The 21,433-nt window shown below is 40.7% G+C and overlaps 1 protein-coding gene across 21 annotated transcripts in view; it reads left to right on the plus strand.

Moving 5' to 3' along the window:
• The window catches only part of KCNMA1 (potassium calcium-activated channel subfamily M alpha 1), a 767,652-nt gene that overhangs the window by 710,606 nt on the left and 35,613 nt on the right, over positions 1-21,433 (plus strand). For 14 of the 21 annotated variants that reach the window (XM_055131433.1, XM_055131426.1, XM_055131427.1 and 11 more), the window contains 2 exons: positions 7,848-7,961; positions 12,858-12,988. In XM_055131433.1, coding sequence (XP_054987408.1) covers positions 7,848-7,961; positions 12,858-12,988 — 245 coding nt within the window. Of the gene's footprint in view, positions 1-7,847; positions 7,962-8,704; positions 8,786-12,857; positions 12,989-21,433 lie in introns of all 21 variants that reach the window. The other 7 variants (XM_055131423.1, XM_055131435.1, XM_055131436.1 and 4 more) reach the window with 1 other exon arrangement.

Below are 21,433 nucleotides of genomic sequence, written 5' to 3' on the forward strand. Positions count from 1 at the left end.
CAAAGCTCTTGCATTTCCCAGAGTTATTTCTCAAGATGCCAAAGAGACACAATCAACATGGTTCTGTTTCTCAGCAGAGGGTCTTTGCATGGTTTCTAAGCTTTCTCTGTCTTTAGGCTGTGAATAATGTTATTTAGCTGACAGTTATCAGCTCCAAGCCTGGGCTACTTGGAATCAAGTAAATGACCCCATAGAAATGGGCAGGGTAGTGCCCCACTTCCCTGCATGACAGTGCTCTCCCTCCCAGCTCTCTGTTGGAGCTTCCACCACCTCCAGCTCCCAAGTGCAAAGAGCCGAAGTTAGGCAATAACAGTAGTTTCTGTTGTGACAATTATTTTTACTGCATCCATGCTGGTCTACTTCTGAATTCCAGGACTCCACCTTTGTGGGAAGCCTTAAAAAACGGCTATGAAAAAAATATTGTGGGTTAAAGAGAGGTTTCGCTGGTCACTAGTACCATATCTAACCACTCCAGTGGGTTTTTGGAAAAACTTTTCCAAAAGTCCATTTCCCAAATATAGCCTATGTGCATAGATTTACCACCACCCCCCCAAACACACACAAGTGAGAAAGCAATTGTGCTTCTATACGTGGAATATTCTTTATTTCAGCTACTGAAGAATGTGTTGGAATACATACTGCAAAAATGACTGCTGTGGCTATTACTGTACTTGCTCAGGGGAGCTATTCAGATGCCTCATTTATTGGAGCTTAATAGATTAAAAGTCCAAATTGAGTCTCATGATATAAGCCTAATCAAGTTCTAATCTGCATAATTTTCCCATAAGCAGCAATGGGAAATTTGGATAATTTATGTTTCAGCAGTTGCCAATCATGTGTTAAATAGCATTGTTGCATTTACTTATCAAAATATTTTTATTGATCTCAACTTCAACTGACATTTGGCTTTGGGATTTTTTTTGTTCCTGACATTAACAGGAAATTTAATTCATCTTCTAGATGATGCAATATGAGATGTTTCTCTTGATTTTAACATGTCTTTATAGATCATTTTTAACGGTGATCTTTCCCTTTTACAACTTCATATTGAATACCTGTCTCAGCAAACTGAGATGACTCGGTCTAATTTATTTCCCTAGTTTAACATAGCATATGGATTTCTAACCATCATTTATATGCACACAATAAAAGATAATTTGGCCCACCATTTGAACCAATTCCTTTACGTTAAATCTATGGGGGTGGGGTTGGCACTTACCTTCATTTCTCCATCTATTCTAGAGAAGGTGATGTAAAAAGATTTCCATCTCCCTCTCTCCCTGTAAAGGCTTGGGGATTTAACTAGGGAAGATTTAGAAAGTGCTTTGTGTTTCCCCCATGGAAAAGTACTGTAATAAAACATTTATTATATGTACTGAGTTGCACATGCTACCATACCAAAGGAAGTTAAGCATAACTACAATGGGTCCCAGTGGTTATCTGCTATTGTTTAAAAGTGAAAACAATAAAAGAGTAAGTCTGGCTCAGGCTTAAAACTTGCCTGCCTCACACAACACATGGAAAGGAGAAGCATGCAGGGAAGGAGGTAGCCTGGAGCAGGTTCTCCAGGGGCACTGGATCGAACTATCTGACCACATCCCAGACCCCAGACCAAATGGATGTGCCTAGGGAGTTAGGTGGATGCTCTGTGTCTCTTTCCCTTTTCAGCAAAAATGGGAATATTAACAGTGCCTCCACTTGGAGCTTTCCTACAGAGAAATAAAAGAGGTGGTCAATAAAAAATCCCCTTGTACAGCTCTGACAAATGATTGGAAGCACCAAGATGAGCGGTTTAGAGTAGCGTTTCAGTCTTTTTTACCCTGCGAACTTGTACCTGTCCTGCATGGATTGACAGTTATAACCAGGGTGGTAAACCAGTGGTTTTATTTTTCTTCTTCTTCTTTCTTTTTACTGATTTATTTTCTTTTCTGTTTTTAAAAATTTTATTGAATCATTGTGAGATAGTTACAAGCTTTCATGTTTGGGTTACAATCACACAATGATCAAACACCCATCCCTCTGCCAGTGCACATTCCCCACCACCAATATCCCCGGTATACCCCCTCCCTCCCCCTGCCTCCATGGCAGACAATATTTCCCATACTCTCTCTCTACTTTTGGGCATTATGGCTTGCAACACAGATACTGAGAAATCTTCGTGTTTGGCCCGTTATCTACTTTTGGCTCACAACTCCCATCTTTTCCGATTCCTCCAGCCATCATTTTCTTAGTGATCCCTTCTCTATTCCATCTGCCTTCACCCCTCCACTCATGAAGCAGGCTTCCAGCTATGGGAAAATCCTCCTGGCCTTTGTATCTACTGTCCTTCGGTGTCAGCCTCATATTATGTTATTCTGCACTCCACAAATGAGTGCAGTCTTTCTACGTCTGTCCCTCTCTTTCTGACTCATTTCACTTAGCATGATACTCTCCATGTCTATCCATTTATAAGCAAATTTAATGACTTTATCTCTCCTAATAGCTGCATAGTGTTCCATTGTGTAGATGTATCAAAGTTTCTTTAACCAGTCATCTGTTCTAGGGCGCTTGGGTTGTTTCCAGATTTTGGTTATTGTGAACAGTGCTGTAATGAATATATAGGTACAGATGTCATTTCTACTGTGCTTTTTTGCATTCTCGGGATATATTCCCAGAAGTGGTATTGCAGGGTTATATGGAAGCTCAATTTCTAGTTTTTTAAGAACTATCCATATTGTTTTCCAAAAAGGCTGGACCAGTCAGCATTCCCACCATTAGTGAAAGAGCGTCCCTTTTTCTCCACAACCACTCCAGCACTGGTTGTTTTTGTTCTTTTGAATGTGTGTCAGTCTCTGTGGTGTGAAATGATATCTCATTGTTGTTTTGATTTACATCTCCCTGATGACTATCAATGTGGAGAATTTTTTTCCTGTGCCTTTTGGCCATTTGTATTTCTTTTTTGAGGAAACTTCTGTTCATTTCTTTTCCCCATTTTTTATTTTTTAATTAATTAATTAATTAATTAATTATTGAATCACCATGTGGAAAGTTACAAAATTTTCAGGCTTAAGTCTCAGTTACATAATGCTTGAACATCCATCCCTTCACCAGTGCATATATTCTACCACCAAGAACCACGGTAAACCTCCCCTCCCACCCCCCTGCCCTCCAGCCCCCCACCCCACCTGTATAGCTGATAAATTTCACTTTACTTTCTGTTTACTTTGATTACATACAAACATAAATACTCACTATTATTGTTTGGAGTTTCCCCCTCCCCGCCCAGAGTCGGACCTGCTGGAAAGGAAGCATTTGATAATTTGTTTTCCATTGCTGAGAATGAAGAGATATGAGGTCATGTGGCCACAGTAGCGGCCTCGAGGTTCTAGATTTCTGTATTTGCATATAAGTGGATCAACATGGAAAGTATCATGTTGAGTGAAATGAGCCAGAAAGAAAGAGACAGACACAGAAAGATTGCACTCATATGTGGAATATAAAGTAGCAGAGAGGTACGAGCTAGCAATGATGCAACCTCTGGCAGAAAACCCTCTGGACTTAGCCACTAAAATACTTTTTTCTATTTTTAAACCAGTGGTTTTCCTTCCTATGCTTGTGGCCCAGCTCTGGTCTATGGACTAGACAGGGTTTAGGAGATTCTGGACACTATTTACCTGTGTTTAAATCTGAGTTTGTCCGTCAAATAGAGATGGATGCTTCTAGGGTTACCTAGGGAGGAGTCTGGGTCATCCCCTTTACTGGACTGATTCTTACATTCTGTTCATCTTGAACATAACTCTACATGACAGAGGAAAATAAAATAAATGGCCTTTGCTTTAAAAAAATCTGTGGCTGGGACGGCCAAGGAGCTATTTTAGGGGTTAAGGTGCTTGCCTTACCTGCAGCCAACCCTCATTTATTCTTGGATACCACATATGGTCCCATATGGTCCCCCGAGAGCTGCCAGGAATAATCTCTGAGCACAAGCCCGGAGTGAGTCCTGAATGCCGCTGGGTGTGGATCAAAAAAAAAAAAAATCAAAAAATCTGTTGGAAAAGTAGTTAAGGGCTTTGGAGATAGCTCTAGTTTGACCCCGGATATAGCCCTTTGGCCCTTGGGCGAATACCCCAGAGTGTGGCCCCTTAAAGTTAAATAGCAAAATAAGTGGAGACATTATCATTACTAAAGGCTTTTGGCCAACAAAAGCACTCTGTCCATGGAGTCATGCATAGGGGAGGACAGGACCTTAATTTAACCGGTGATGTCTTTGAAGTTCCACCATAGTTTGTCAGTTGCTAATGGAACCAGGCTTGAGGACTGAAGGGGAAAACAGAATATGAAAGCAAAATGAAAGAGGTCTGTGAGGCAAGCGTGTCATTTGTAAATGAAGGTTTCATGCAAAAGAATCGAGTCTTTTCACAGGTGAAAATGGAATCTTTAAATAAGATGAAATAAAAGGATGCTTTGGCTTGTTGCAGGTTCCATAATGAAATACAGTTTTCCTAATACCGTGTGACCTGCATTTCTCCATTTTATGGGTGCTATTCCTTGACGTACAAACCCGTATTTCCTCAAGTCAGCATTTGATGATGGATGTCAAAATACAGGCCATGTATTATGCATATAGCATTACGGATTTAAGGTGTTTACTTGTCAAGTTGAAGAAATTCAAAAACGTCACATCCACTGAATCTGCACAGCTGTCACTTGCCGTTTTTCATGCTTTTGAATGAAACTTCTGATGAAAACAGTTTAGTTTTCCTCTTTGCTATTCTAGAGAAGGAAAACCGCTAACGTTTAAAAATGCATATTCTTAGTTTTGAGGCTGGCTGAAACACATATATTTGGAAGTACATAAAGATGGACACTACACTGTCATTCAAAAAGAATTCTAATAAGTGCAATCAGGGAAAGAGTAGTAAATACAATTTCCTTTTTATTTCTGCAAGCAGGGTATCCAGTGGATGTAATATGAACAGAGAAGATAGGAAAACCTTTTATATTTTTCTGGTATTTCATGAATTTTGTCCCCAAACTCAGGACAATTATTGAGTGTCCTTCAGTTCAATTCTGATAACTAAAACTTCACCTGTTACATAATGACAGAATTCACCCCATTCTCATTACCAGAGAGTGAGTCAGAAATCTGATTACACAATTTGGAATTTTGTCCACAGAAACTCAGCTAGAGACTCTACGTCAGTTGAGCAGTCCACATAGCCTTCTGTCCACTAGGAGCAAAGAGGAGGCACCAAAGTGAATGTGCATGTTTCTCTGCTTGTTCGCCGAAGTGGAGGAAGAATTGCATTGAGAATGGACTTTAGGTTTCAGCTTGCATTGTGCACCACTTGGTAAAATTAATGCGTGTATGAGGTCTAAATGACTCATGTCTATACGTCTCTATGCACATCTTTAAAGGGCTAGTCATTCTCCTTGGCTGGGATGGCTGCTTAGCCTCACTGAACTTAAAGTTATGATTGGGTCAAGCTCATTCTAATGATCCCTGTGGTATTTTCATATGAGAACCAAAAAAAAATAAGCCAGTGGTAGTCAAAAGCTGAGCATTCTGCTTTCCGATGTACCATGCCCCCATCTACCTTATGAGGTCTGTGCTGGGCTCGCTGAGAAATTTAAGGGTTCACTAGCACCCAGGATGATTTCAACTGCAAGAAAAAAGATCTCCTCGACTCAGTTTAAAAGAAATATTTGTAATGGACTAAAGGCTATTGCAATCTCCAATATTCAAGTATTGGAGTTAAAGCATACACCTCAAGTAAAAGCATACAACTCAAGTATGGTTTATTTAGCTATAGGAAGTCACACATACATATAATGACCCATATACTATAATCACATGTATGTGACATTAATGTATAAAATAATATTTTTTGCTACAACCAGTGTTGCTCAGGGTTTATTTCTGGGTGCATGCTCAGGGGACCATATGGGGTGCCAGGAATTAAACCCAGATTGGCCACATGCAGAACAAAGTCCTACCCTCTGAGGTATCTCTCTAGCCCCTAAAATAATATTTTATACATTAAAAATCATGAAAGACTAAAAAAAAATTTGATGGAAGAAATCCTGATTTGGATCCCACAGCTTATTAATTTAAGAGGTACGGAGTTCTTCCCATCATTCAGTCTTTTTGTTGTTCAGTTCAGTCAGTATCATTCTACTGGCTGGTTTCCATCCTGTAAAAGGGCTGCTACTACTTCAAGTCAGTACAGGTACAAAAACAATACCATGGGTTACACTTGAATCTCTCTTTGTGTGATTATTTTTAAGAACAAACCTCACTTCCAAAATGCTCCAAAGCATATTTTCTTACAATTTTGGGGGGCCAAAACTATGTAAAAACAAAAACAAAACCAAAAAAAACAGACTTGCTACTCATTCATCGGGAAGAGGATAGGCAATCAATTGGTTTATGATAACAGTTGAGATAGGTTAGATTATGTTGTGGTGACAAAAATAGCAGCAACAATAACAAAACAAATCTCAGTGACTTAAAGCAACATAGATTGATTTTTCACTCACTCAAAATGCTTTGTGGGTCTGGGCTAGAGTCCAGAACTGCTGCCCAGCGTTCATCTCCATAGTAACCTGTGCTCCTATGGTTGCCACAGGCTGGGAAAGGTGGCAAGTCAAATACTTGCACAAGAAGTAATGATATTCTCTGCTCTGTTCATGTTTCTACAGTTCTTTGATGTGTCTGGAGGGAGAGGCAACCAAAATCTGTGAGCAATATCAATAACTGATTTTAAAGATTGATTGTTAGAAACTATCAAAGAGGGTTAGAATATTTTGCAATGGTGTTCTCTTTGTTGCATGCTAGCAATGCATTTGAATCTGTCCTGGGAGCACTAATTGTTGATCTGTAAATAATGTATAACTACTTTTTAACTTTATTTAAACATCTTGGTTTTCAAAATTCATCATAATACAGTTGTTACAGGCATTCAATATCCAAACACCAGTGTGACCTTCCTTCCACCATTGGTCCCCATTTTTCCAACCATCCCCTCAAGCCTGCCCCCTCAGCAGGGACAAAATAATTTATCTTATATTGCTATTTATGACTAATTGGTTAATATAATTATCAAAGATTACTTCAGTGAAAGAAAATTTGTGAAAACTGTTATGTCACACCATGGTGTCATTAAGTTCTTGTCTGAGCGTTTACAAAGCTATTCATTGCTAGGTCAACCTTCTGTTTTATTGTTTTTGTTTGTTGAAATTAGCTGGATACAATGTTGCTTTCCCCTCTAATTTGGTGTTCTCCTACCGGGATGCCAGTATTGTGGAATTTGGAGTTGTCATGCAGCTGCATATGTTCTAGGAACTCCAGGATCTATAGACCTGGGACAGTGGATGAGTTTTCATGGCAGTAGCTGTGGGATGTGGGTGTGGCTGTTGGGGATTCTGCAAGCTTTATATAGGTGTTCAGGGGATGCTGCTCATCCCCCACTCTAAGAACACCTGAGTTTTCAGCCTGAAAACCGGTGTACCTAGAATTTTCATCTGTTTGGGATCTCTGCAGAGATAAGTTGTGAAGCCATGGAGTTGGGCTGTTGGCATAGTGACAGTTCTATGGTATAGGCAGGACTGCCAGGGCTTCAGCAGGCTGGGGACTCAAGCCCATCCCCCTCCTGAGGGTGCCCCAGAGTTTTCAGTTGGGAGACTCATGTACCTGTACATTTTAGTGATTTGGCTTGCATCTCTTCAGGTATTTAGTTGTGAATCTGTAAAGCTGGGCCAATGGCAATGAATCCATAAACTGTTTTTTAAATTTCATATGACTAAGTACTTCCAATTCCTAAATTTCCCACATTTAATCTTTCTTCTCTTGTTTTCCTTTCCACCAGGGTTCACCCCTCCAGGAATGGACAGATCCTCTCCAGACAACAGCCCAGTGCATGGGATGTTACGCCAGCCATCCATCACAACTGGCGTCAACATCCCCATCATCACAGAACTAGGTAGGGGCGAATGCTAGCTTTGGGTGGATTTACTTTTTTGTCTTCTCTTCCAAACTTATGAGGAGGTTGCTTGTTTTTTACGGTCTTTCAGCATAGTAGACTCCAGTGGGTTTTGTTGTGGGGAGGTGGGTGAGAGGTTGGGTGGGAATATGACAGACTGTCAAAAGGAAAGCTGACCTTTCTTCTGGGATGAATAGACAGTTCCCTTCATGTTGGTTTCTGTTTCAAAGAACTATGAGATGATAGGCTTAAGCTGGGGCATGGGTTAGGGAGGGGAGGAGGAGAAGAAAGTGATGGCTCATAGATTATTTCTGTGATTATGTTGAAAGCATCTGCCGTCAACTTCCACAATCACAGCTCTCCACTGAGGGATGAATTTTCAAATTTTGGCCAAATATGTTTTGAAAACTAAGGCTACTATGTGGTAACTCCTCATTTGTTCTATGCTACTTAAACTTCTCAGCCAAAAGGCATTTTCATGAAGGCCATTTTGGTCCTGAAAATGATAGGGTTTTGAGAACCATGATCAGTGTCCTGTGTGAAGCAACTAACCTGGCCATGGTGCTCTCTGCTACTTTTGGGAATTTGAAAAATGACTGAGTGCTCTCCTCCCTATGTGATTAATACTGTGTTCCTGGGTCCATTTACTGTAGAATGTTTCCTCTGTTATTTCCTTACTCTTTTCTTTTTCTGTACTTTCCTCCACTCCCCTCCCCCAATCCTTAAATGCTGTATCCAATTAGCTAAGCCTGGCAAGTTGCCTTTGGTATCAGTCAATCAGGAAAAAAACAGTGGGACGCACATTCTAATGATAACTGAACTGGGTAAGAAGCACTGTTTTCTTCACATAAGTATCTCCTTTTGTTCTGTTGTTGGTGCTTCCAACTCTCATCAGCTTGTTTTTATTTCACTGGCTGTAACAGAAAGGCTACCCCATGGCACTGCTTTGAATGCTTTTTATTTGTGGCTCTGGTTGGAATCGACTGCCTTGTTCTGACCTTTCCTAATGATTCCCCCCCCCCCAAGCCCCCCAGCATCAGTAAACCTTTGATCACACACATCTGACCTGGCAGTTGTTTCTAAAGCATCTTTATTTTAATTCTATTTTTTTTTGGCCTAGGCCATTTTTTTCTGTTTTTCTCCCCTTTCCATGTGTCCCCCTATACCCCACCTTCTCCCTTATATTCCTCTTCCAACACACTGTCAGTTTGACTGACATGTCTTCACAGCTCTCAGAGGAAGTCAAAGGAGAAATATAAAAATTTTAAGATAAGAAACCTAAGATAGTGCCTTCCCTCCAGCTGTTTATTTTATTTTCTCCCCTCCTTGCCCATCTATCCCCACCAGGTCCTTTCTCAGAAGTTGTAGTTCTGAAGCGTTTAAAGCAGCTAGCTCCTAGGGGATCATCTTACTAAGGCCAGATTTGAGGAAGGGTACAAAGTGGGTGAGCTAGCAGAGCAGCACTCTGACCTTCGCTCTGCTGGCCCAGAACCCCTTTGTGCGATTCAGAGTAGGTTCGTCAGGAAGACGAAGGGCTCCCTCCTGTGATCAGGGCATCTGTCAAGCCCTCCCACTATTTCCCATGACTTGGTTAATAACTCCATGAAAGACGCCCATCAGTAGCAGGTCTGAGAACTAGGGATTGATCTTCTAAATAGAGACGGCAAAAGTGCTGCTCTGTGGAGGGGTGGCCAGAGGGGGGTGGGGAGTAGCTGCCTTTAGATGACTCACAAACAAAACTAACATGCCATTTTTGTGGCCCCCGAATATATTTCAAAATAAGAGAGCAGGCTTTTAACACTGTTCTTGCACATAAGGTGTCTATAAACTAAGGGATAAATTGTCCACCGTGCAACACTGCATTATATCAGGACAAATTCACTTGAGCTGAGGAGCATTGCATTATTCTCCATCTCCAGCAGCAGAAAAGGTGTCTTTTTCATGGTTAGAGATGTTGGTTAAAAAGCAGGAGTCTCTGAATTGCTCATCTCAGAACTTTGGGATAGATTCTGATCTCTGCTTAGAAAATTCATCCAAGCAGCTCCAACCCAGAAACATTCAGCAACTCCTCAAGTTCATTACTGGAAGAAGTTGTGAGTTTTCCTTCTTCTGGTCCTGTAATTCATTTGCTGCCAACCAACTAGAATTATCCTGGCTTATGATTAATGAAAGAAAAAGAAAAGCTTGGGGCCTATATGGCAGGCAGCCTTTCAGGCATTGGGTCAGTCTAATTGAATCTCGTGAATTAACGTAGTCTCTCCCCATTTCTTCCATGAGTTCAGAGAAATTTTCCTGTCTTCACATCACCCTTCACTTGTGGCTGAGGCCCTCTTTTTTCTAGGAGTCAGACTACCATTGGTGACATAGTTCTTTCTCATTGTTTCATCTCCTTGCAGACACAAGTATTTACTACTCACGTCCATGTTCTGAGGTGCGCTCCATATGACACCAGTCTAGAAATGCCTTTGAAGAAACACAGGGGTGCCATGGAGGAACAAGTTTTTAAAACTATGCAGTAGGCTCTCATCTTCTGGGAAGTCTAAATCGATGTTGCTGGTCAAAGGCTCCTAGGTGTCCCATGAGAAGCAAGTTTGTTTTGAACCTTTTGACCTGACTCTCACTTGTATGAACACCAACAAACTATGAATTAGGCTTGGATCATTTCAGCTGCTCTCTTTCTGAGACTAGGTACTCTCAGACAATTTACTAAAAACCTAAGCAGGATCTTCTGACCTCTGCAAGCCAATGGACAGCTTGGGGAGTTAATAATGCCGAGGGCAGATGAAGTGTTTAGTGTAAGAAGGACAATGATGAGAGGAACTCAATCACCAGTGTACAGCTCAAGCTTACCAAGCACAAACTCATAGAAAACAGCTTCATGTTTTAATTTTATTTTTATTTATTGTTTTTATTTTGTATTTAGGCAGTGTCAATCACAAAGCTGTTAATAATTGAATTTCATGCATATAGTGCTTCAGTTCCAGTCACACCCTCCAGGTCAGCATCCTTCCATCAATCCATCAATGTCCCCAGGGCCCCCCCATGCCAAGCCCACCTCCTTAAAAAACTCAATTTTTAGGTTTAATTATTGTAGATTTGCTCCCGTTCTTATAGTAGTGTTGGTCTGGAGGCTTTGATGCATAGCTTGCCTCTACACAACTAAACTTGTCCAGGGCAAGTTTATTGGCCCATGTTTTACCTCCAGGCCACCCCTTCTGACTTCCTCCTTCCACTTCTTCCACTTTCCCCTTCTTTGATTTTTTCATTCCTGGAATGTAAGGTTAATGGTTTGCTCGGCTTTGATATCTTCTCTTCCATGATCTTGTTATTCTATATTCCACAGATAAGGAGGACAGCAGGATTTCCAATATCTGTCCCCCATCTGACTTTAAAGAACCTGACATCCTATGGTTTCCTTATTTTAGATAGGGAAAAGAAATACAGAATGATGAAATGATTTTCCCCACTGATGGAACATGGATTCAGTGCCTGGTTGTCAGATCTCATACTTTGCCCATTGTATGTTGTTCAATGCTGCTAAGAAAATGGGGACTAAGGCGTGATCAACATTGGGAGAGCAGAGCAAATAAATATTTTCCCTCAAGAATCTGTCAATAAGGAAGCAACATAGTATCACTTAAAATTAATACCACACCTAGTCTTTTAACCTATTATCATTTATTCTACCTCATACAATAAACAAAAATTTTTTTAAAAAAGAAAAAGTTATCTAAAAAGTTACTTCCAGGGGGGAAAAGTTGAAGCAATAACTCTAGGATAGCAAATTAGCTGCTGGTACAAAGGAATCAGGAGAAAAGAAAACCTCATCTCTTTTCCCACAAGCTCGATAATTATTCCAGAAATCACAAGCTCTTACCTCCTCTCCCCACACAGCTTCCCCCACCTCCATTTTTGTGCTCTGTAAGACTGATAATTTCTGAAGCCGAGATGGGAATGAAAATTAATTTGTCATTTAATTTTTAATAAGTTAAAGACATCTCTGTGACACAGCTAATCAGTCTGCACGTGTGTGCTGGAGGAGTCCTTGAGGAATCCTCCCATGGAAATGAAAGACGGCATCAAATGCTGCATTTGCTTGAGTGCATCAAAGATTGAGCTGTTTAGAAGGGGAAAAGGAGAATGTGGGTGTCCCCATGCAACTTGGAATGCAGAGCAAATTTCTGCCAACAAGCAGCTGGAGACAGCCAGGGATCACCACACCCAGGTGTCTGGCAGGTGTGGGTCTGGACATACCCACCTGCATCACCCACACGGACCCCTTGGCAAGTTGTGAGTTGTGTCTGTAGGTGAAGTTCTTGCTGTATACCTCCACACTGCTCCCACTCTCTTGCTCTTCATCTCAATAAGTTGCTTTCTTTTTTCTGTTGGCTAAACTCATGATCCCAGCATGGCTACTCATGGCTGCTCATCATCGAAACATGTCTGTTTCTCAAAGGACTTGGCTACCAAAAGCACCTCTGGGTGTTTTTTGGTCATGATTCTAAAACTATACCAAAGGACTAACCAGCACTGTGTACTTGTACTTGTCCTCCAGCAGTTTGTCATCAGGCTTGAACTCATTGTTCTGGAGACTTCTGAAGCTTGAAAGATCACATGGGCTCAGTCCATTGAGTCTCACTGACCAAGATCCATTTCCAGCTTCTTTCATGCTTTCTTTCCTTTTCAATGACTTTTTTGGAACCAGTATCTCTGCTCTCTCTCTCCCTCTCTATCTCCCTCTCTCTCTCCTTCTTTCTCTCCCTCTCCTTCCCTCCCTCTCCCCTCTCTCCCTCTCCCTCTCTCTTCCCCCCTTCTCCCCCACCCTTTCTCTCTGCCTCTCTCTGCTACCAGTACTGGTTGCCCTGTGAGCTAATTCTTATTCTTTGCTTTTTCTAGTGAATGATACTAATGTTCAGTTTTTGGACCAAGATGATGATGATGATCCTGACACAGAACTGTACCTCACACAGCCCTTTGCATGTGGGACAGCCTTTGCCGTCAGCGTTCTGGACTCACTTATGAGTGCGGTGAGTATGGAGGGAGGATGTATATAAATGAAGTGCCCATGACATCAGACTTCAGTGCATGGGACTGGAGGTTGAGCTCCAGTGGAAAGCAACACCTGCGTCTAGAAACTCCCTTCTAGATAAACAATCAGTTAAACAATCCCAGACAAACATCTAATTAAATATTCTTTAGATTGGGAGGGATGAAGAGACAAAGGACTATAAATAAATCTTTTGGGGAGCATGTGAGCTGGTCTTGGAGTGAGAAAAAGAGTCTCCATGGAAATAATATATTTTATGCTAAGGTCTGAACCAACAAGAGAGATTTTTTTGTGGGAAGAGGGTATCTCTCAAGGAAGGAAAGCAGATGCCAATGCATGTGATTAAGAGAATCTCACAGTCTCAAGGTAGGCAAAAAATCCTCAGTGGCTAGTGAGAAGGGGGAAGGAACAGACAGGCCAGATTGGATCCACAAGGCCAGATAACCCATTTTCATGTTATCAGTTTGTTTGTTTTGTCTGTTTCTTAAAAAAGAATGAGGAAATATTGAAGGGCTTCAAGATGATGCACGGTGTGATCAGTTTCTGTTTGAAGGGCCTTCCATTGATTGCTGTGTGGAGGGTGGATCAGGGAGGCCAGCTGGCAGTGAGAAGCCTGAGTAAGACACATCTGCCCTGGGTCTAATAGTGCTGAAGGGACTAGGTGGATTCTAAAGATATTTATCAGCAAAATTGATTGGGCTTAAAAATAGATTGAATATGAGCAGATGTGGACTAGACGAAGTATCACAGTCAACTTATAGGTTGCTGTGTTGGATGTTCTGAAAGAGGCCAGAGCAGGGGGCAAGGCCTGGCATTTCTGCACTGTCCAGGAAGAGATGGGGTGATGACAAGGAGAGGAAAGGGTCAGAGAGATGGCTGCCTAAGGGACCAATAGCTTTTTTTTATGACCAAACCATTTTTTTCATTTTCAAAATTAAGAAATATGATAAACAATAGGTTCCAAGTTTAATATTACCATCTTGAATTGCAAAAGGCAAAAGCAGACATTAAAATGAATCATAACCTGCAGATTGTGAAAAGCTCCCACTGAGCCTTTACTTATTAGGTAGAAAAACTTCATCATTGTAAATTCTCAAATTCACAATTTGTAAAAATATAGTCATAAGCTGAAAAGAAGCTAACTTTTGGTGAATCCTTGAAATAGTTTCTCTTTAAACTATTTATATAGTTCAGAGAGTTTTTATATGCATACATTTTTTTAGATTGCTTAACTAGGTCCTTCTCTTAAATGTAGTAAACAACTGATATTCTAATTATCCATTCTTTTTGTCTATTCATTAAAGGTAATCCCAAAGGACCTCTATTTGTGAAACACAAAGAAATCACAGAACTTTCTTTTTTTTTTTTATAAATTTTATTGAATCACCATGTGGAGGGTTACATAGTTCTCTCAGGATTATGTCAGTTATACAGTACTCAAACACCCTTCCCTTCACCAGTGCCCATATTCCATCACCAACCACCCCATTATACCTCCCGCCCCCTCCCGCCTCCCCAGTCCCCGCCCTTGAAAGTGATAAATTTCACTTTGTTTACGCTTTATCTTTCCATCATTCCATGTTTCGACACATAACTCACTATTGTTGCTAGGGTTTCCCCCCAAAAAAGAGAAGACAGTCCTACTGTCAAGGAAGCATTTGATAGCTCTCCATTGCTGAGAATGTAGAGATATTAAGTCCCGCTGTTTGTTACATAACTTTTCTACTTTTTCCCCCCCTCGTCCCGCGCCACCGAGTTCACGCCTGTTTAGTAATCACCACGCTGCCTGACAAAGGGAAATAAAAAACAAAAAACGAAAAAGATGGTTATTTCCCGTCATCAGCCGGCGTGGGGCTCTGGCTTAGTTGATAGTCTTGTAGAATGTCTGCCAGCAGTTTCTGGAACCAAAAGTAATACGCTGATATCGGCCCCAGCTCGAGGTTCCACCAGCGTCCCGCTGTTCCAAGTACATAATAATTTATTCCCTTGTATCCCATTCCCACACCACCAGGTCCGTGTCAGCTTAATGGACATCATACTATGGTTAACGCCACGCCGCGTTTCTTTCCGAGAAAGAAGGATATTTCTTCTCAGCCGGCGTGGGGATATGGCTTAGTTCAGTCTATAGAGATGGCTACCACTTTGATTGCCTTCAATATTTCAGCAAAAGACTTACTATTCTTGTTAGGATTTCCCACCAAAGTCCGACCAGTTAAAAAGGAACCATTTCATATTGGTTATGATTAAATGACATTAGGTCGTGCGGCCATGGCAGCGGCCTTGCAGCTTTGAATTTCTGTATAAAGTCCAGGGAAAGTACAGCCAGAAATTACACGTCACTACAAACTTTAACCCTATTATGGTCCCCCCAAAGTCCAACCCCTTACAAAGGAACCATTTCATATTGCTGATGATTAGATGACATTAGGCTGCCGTGGCCACGCAGTTTTGTGTTTCTATATAAAGTCCAGGGAAAATTCTACCTAAAATTCTATCGCTACAATCTTTTACCCTTCAACAAAAAACTCAGTACTATTGTTTGGAGTTTCCCTCCACAGTAAGTCCTGCTAAAAAGGAACATTTACACGTTGCTGAGAATCAAGAGATATTAGGTCGCGCGATAGCAGCCGCGCGTTTTTGGATTTCTATATGAAGTCCAGGGAAAATTCTTTTGGTAATTGCATCACTCGCTGGCAACGCCTGGGCCAGTAGCTCCGAGCACACTGTTTGGAGGCATTTTGGGGGCGCTGCTCGTGTCCAAAGTGGTACAGTTGCCTCTGGGGTCAATCTCGCGTGGCGGCACAAAGACGAACTTTCTATGTCTTATTTAGATGATTCCATATTCTTGAATGTCATCCAGCTGTAAGCATATCTTAGTTTAAAAGTCAGAATTCTGGATTTTAAAGTAATTATGAAGCAACATTCATTTGAATTCAGGCTGTCTGACCCTCATGCCATTCCACTGCTTTCCATGCCTAGCACAAGAGACAGACCTGAAAGAAAACCACTCTCAGTTTCCTTGGTACTTTCCTGATGTCCTGACGTAAACCTAACCTTTCTACTGCTCAGGATTCGGGATTTAGTTCAAACCTTTTAACCATTGACACCAATGTGTACCATCGGTGGTTCACACTGAAATGTGGTTTAATTAACAAAAAATGGAAGCACTGATGTCAATGTGTGATGCAGACTACAGGATGTGCTCATTACATTACCATATCCTCTGGAGTATTCCTCCTAGTTTCCAAATTCAATTTCAAACATATTTCTGTAATTAATCACTTTGGAAATTTCATTTTCCTTCTGATCCTAATTAGAGAGATTTTAGAAGGCTGTTTGCACTGAGGCATGATTAAATTGTTTATGGCAAGTTTTAATTTTGTTTGCTTTAGAATTACAAATACTTATTCTAATAAATACATTTAAGATTTTGTTAAATCCAAATCCATAATATTTTTCATATTTGTACCTGTCAGATTGTCAATAATATTCCAAAGAGGAGCTGGAGCCTTTCCCCACATATTATTAGGAATTTCAAAATGGTGGCAGTGGGATTACTGTAAATCTCTTCAGAACATGGACCCTAAGTGATCTTGGCAACACACACATGAAGCCAGTCCTGGCTGCAAAGAATATTGGTTTGAACACCACAGAACTTTACCTCCACTCAGTAGGAGGCACATGGTAACCAAAGAGTGGGGGGCCAGGGGAATGCACATCTGGATATGAATTACACAGCTGTCAGTCTATAAAATCCCTGGGGATCAGTTCTCAGAAATCTAGATAACAAATCAAAGTGGTTTGGTTGTGGTTGAAATACAAGCTAAAATGTTTGATAGACATTGACTAAGGCATGGATAACCTGAGGACGACATTTCTTCTGTATTCTAACCTTTGAGAAAGGGGTATCAGGAGCTAACAACTCTCTTCATAATTATCACTATCACCAATACTTTATTGGGGTTGGGACATACTCAGGAACTACTTAGGGTACTTGGGGACTATTCCTGATGATACTCTTCCAACATGTCTCAACTCGATCCTCAAGTTAGTTCATTGGTGTTTAGGACCACCAGAGCTATACTAAGCAGTGATCGTGGTGCCAAGGGGACTAGGAATGGAATTAAGGGCTTATATTTCGCCAGCCATGTACTGCAGACTTTTAAATTATCTCTCTAGTTTATGCTGCCAAGTCAGATAGTGTGAAAGGCACTTTTCTATGTCATCTGATCTTTTGGACAATAAAATGAGTCAATCTGGTTTGTGTTGAAACAAATACCACTGACAGTGATTTCTCAAGTCATTAATCGGAGTGCCTCTACAGTGATCTGAAGCCTTGATGTTATAGTCTATAATGAACAAGTTTAAATATGAGGTTTGGTTCAACAGGTACAACTAAATATAGATCTTTCTGTAAAATGTTGCCTGTGATTTCTTTGCATTTTATCTATACCTTACATTGGGGATAGGGGGGGTGGTCAGGAGGAATAGATTAGTCAGGTAACAAGGCAATATCTAAAGGAGTGAAAGGGTTGGCCGGAATATAAATAAAAGAGCAGTAGCCAGAGGTAGGCATCCCCTTCAGGCATTGTCTCACAAGTAACTTCCCCACGTCCACATGCACATCTCTCTCGATATCGATGATCTCTTTTTTGCTGGCGCTTCTCCTAAAATTGCCATTTAATCATGTGTCTAAACATTCCCTGAATGTTTTCCTTCATAACTCAACTCTTGTTGCTAAATGCTTCATTTGTTAAAAGAATAATGTTTTGATTCATCATAGGCATCCTTGGAAAAGAAAGGGATGTTACAGACATGGCCTCCTGACTTTATCCTGCAAATCAACAGCAGAAACACATGAAAAGAGGAGCTAATTATATTTGAGATGACAACTAAGAGATGTATTTTTTAGAAGAATGTACCAACTTGCTACACACAGATATATATGCATAGATATACATGTATATATATATACATATATATATATGTAGAGAAAGAGAAAGAGAGAAAGCCTCTTAGTATTTAGAACTGAAACTGGCTTGAGTCTTGATTTCTTCTCTCTGCATCCACCCTTTCCCCTTCCCTCAGCCCCAGGTGAATTCTACCTGGGACTTCCCTAGAAAAAAGATGGCAAGGCATGATGATTGCACTGCCTTTCAATGTGTTTCCTTAATTTCTCTGTGTCTTGATTTTCCATATTTAAAATAATAAAAAATTCAGTGGCTATAATAATAGTTTTTACCCTATAGGAGTTTAGTGATAAAATGAGTTAAATTTTTATTTTGAAGTTTTATTTATTTACTTATCCTAAGATGTTAAAGTTTATTGTACAGTTCAAGCAGATGGGCCCAGGTCCTTTGCCGATATCCAGGGTTCTTCTTTGACCCATGTATGACTTCTCTCATTCTGTCCCTTGCTGCCTGCTTACCTCACCTTCAGTGTTTCATGATCTGGTCCTGTTCCTACACCATACTCTACTCAGTAAGCACTCTCCTAGTTTGGAATCTGCATCTGGAACCCTGTGATCTGTGTCCCCTGTTGGGGCCTGCAGCTCTGTCACTTGTTGCTGGGCCTCTCTAGGCCTGTATCCCAGTAGTTCCCTCATCCCTCTGCTCTCTTTAGTTTCTGGTACAGCCACAAGTATGTGAATTAGATCTTTGCTTTCCTGCTAACTGTCTGGGTATAGGTGAAGGGGCAAAGAACTCTGAATCAAAGTTTTATTTTTAATTTCATTTCTTTAATTAGGTTTTTGAGCCACATCTGGCAGTGGTCAGTGCTTATTCCTGGATTTTTGCTTAGGGATCACTCTTGGTGGGGCAGGGGGACCATAGTTGGTGTCAGGGATTAAATCCCAGTTGGCCACGTGCAAACCAAGCACCAGCCCTGGTTTTTATGTGGTTTGTTTGAATGCTTGTCACATGATGAGCTCTATGTCTTTGCCATGATGGATCAGTGCATTAATTGGGCACTTACTAAATGCAAAGCACTAGTCTCCATTTGTACAAATTCAGAAATGAAGAAGAAAGATGAAGGCCCTGTGTGCATGTTTTTCTTTTAAACTTTCAAGTGGGCAGTAACTCGCTAAGGAATGGTAACTATGTGATGCGTAAATGAATAATGTCTGAGAAGGATCATTGATTCCATACCTTTCAGGAACATGAATGAGTGTGGAGGCTTGTTATAACCACTATGGCAAACATAAGACTTTCTTAGGAGGAAACTATGAGCCTAACATTGAAAACTCAGAAGAGAAGATTTGGCATTAAGTAAGACTATCTTTGGTGTGGTTTGTCAAAGGATAACTGAAGGCCATTAGGTTAGAACCTGGTCAAGTTCTAAGTCAGGAATTAGACACTTCAATCTTGCTTAAGGTATGTGTTTTTTTCCCCCATAACTACCAGCCTCTTTATGATGCCATTGGTGTCTGTGTGTTTGCTGGTATGATAAGCCCTTTACTAGGTTGATTCGTAAAGAGGAACCTCTGGTTATTTTTTCCATCTATTACCATATCATTGTGTATTCATTTTAGAAAAAAAGAGAGTCACTGCAAAATACTGCCATAGGCTTTGATAGATATTATGGTTCTAATAGTACATTTACTATATTGGAAATCTTAAAATAGCACCTGGCAGGGGTAATCATGTCATTGACAGACTCATTTGCTTAAATATTTGATTTTAAATGGGCTTTGTTAACTTACATGTTTTAATTAAAGCATAGATATAACATTTTCCCTTACAAAAAATAACAATTACATAATAAGTGGGTTTTTAGCTTCTTTTGATTAAGGTCATGTAGTATTCTCAGATACCCATGAAGGAGAAATTTGTAAATGTTGAACCAGTACTCCCGTTAGGTATCCATGACCTGTTACATTCTGCTGGCCTATTACATTCACCCCACTAGGCACTACTTGACCTGCCTTTACCAGCTTCCAGATTCTATTTTGTGAGCCTGCATTACAATACCTGCGGTTTGATAGTTTGGTAGTATCCTTGGTATTCTGACCATTAATTTAGCCTCTGAGTCAGTCAGAAGGATGAACATATAATGTCCATTTTTTTTCCCCTGAGCCCTTGGTTTTCCCCAAACTGACATCAACAATAGTGAACCCTCAATGATGAAAGAATGGTACAAAGATAAACAATAGTGAGGAGAAATAAAGACACCATCTAAGAGTTAATGAGTTCTAATATACACAGCTTGATAGGTTTGTCACAGTATTAGAAAATAAGGTCTCATGAAGTTGTCAGAGTGTATGTAATCTGAAAAAATAAAGAAATATTTGTATCATAACCATGTAAAGAGGGCAGAGAACTCCCCGCCCTGCCCTTTGCAAGTGTACCTGAAATCTGCGAAGTCTTACAACTCCTGAGCAGGTTGATCCTGGGATGGACCCCTACTGCTGAATCATCCAGTATCCCAGGAGATACTCCAGTGTGAGCATTTTATACTCGGGGTGCCTTTGCTTTGACCACTGCCCCGAAATGCCCACAGGGGTTTGCCTGTGCAGAGAGTGTTAGTATTGCGTGACAAAGACAAGGATGCATGAACATGCAGCATGGAGCTATAGATTAGAACTTAAAGCTTTGAGTCCCAGTTGACCAGAAACCCTTGCATGCTTTCCCACTCGCTGGGAGTAGTTGGGTCCAACTGCTATTGGGAACTATGTTAACAACCCCACAATGTTTAAGGTAAGGGCAAACATAAATGGAAATCTTCCACTAAAGAGACAGTTATTTAAGATTAATTACAACTACAAATGAGTCAATTTACTTATTTATTTTTATTTTGGTTGGGGGCCACACTCAGTAGTGCTTAAAGGTTAATCCTCATTCTACACTCAGGAATCACTCCTGGCAGGCTTGGGGGAGCATATGGCATGAGGGGTATTGAACCCAGGTCGGCTACATGCAAGCAAGTGCCTTGCTGTACTACCACTCTGACACTGAGTGGATTTCTGATCTGTTTATATGTGTATCTATGTGTATGAACATATTCATATGTGTACTAAGACTTTCACACATGTATCTGTATATAGATGGATGAGAGATCACATATATATATACATATACACCTATATAAATGCATTGGGGTGATAAGATTTGGGAACTAGATAGTAGAAAAATGTTTCTGTATTCTCTTCTCTGTTATCAGAGAGCTGACCTCTTTTTGCCAGCAGTAACTGAACTTATGTGGATACAAATTAGCACTGTAGCACTGTCCTCCCATTGTTCATCGATTTGCTCGAGCGGGCACCAGTAACGTCTTCATTGTGAAACTTACTGTTTTTGGCATATCAAATCTGCCACGGGTAGCTTGCCAGGCTCTGCCCAGGCAGGATACTCTTGGTAGCTTGCCGGGCTCTCAGAGAGGGACATGTGGATACAAATAAAGCATATAATTGTCTGGAAGGTGGGCCCGA

Source organism: Sorex araneus, chromosome 3 (genome assembly GCF_027595985.1).
Source record: "Sorex araneus isolate mSorAra2 chromosome 3, mSorAra2.pri, whole genome shotgun sequence".
Lineage (NCBI taxonomy): Eukaryota > Metazoa > Chordata > Mammalia > Eulipotyphla > Soricidae > Sorex > Sorex araneus.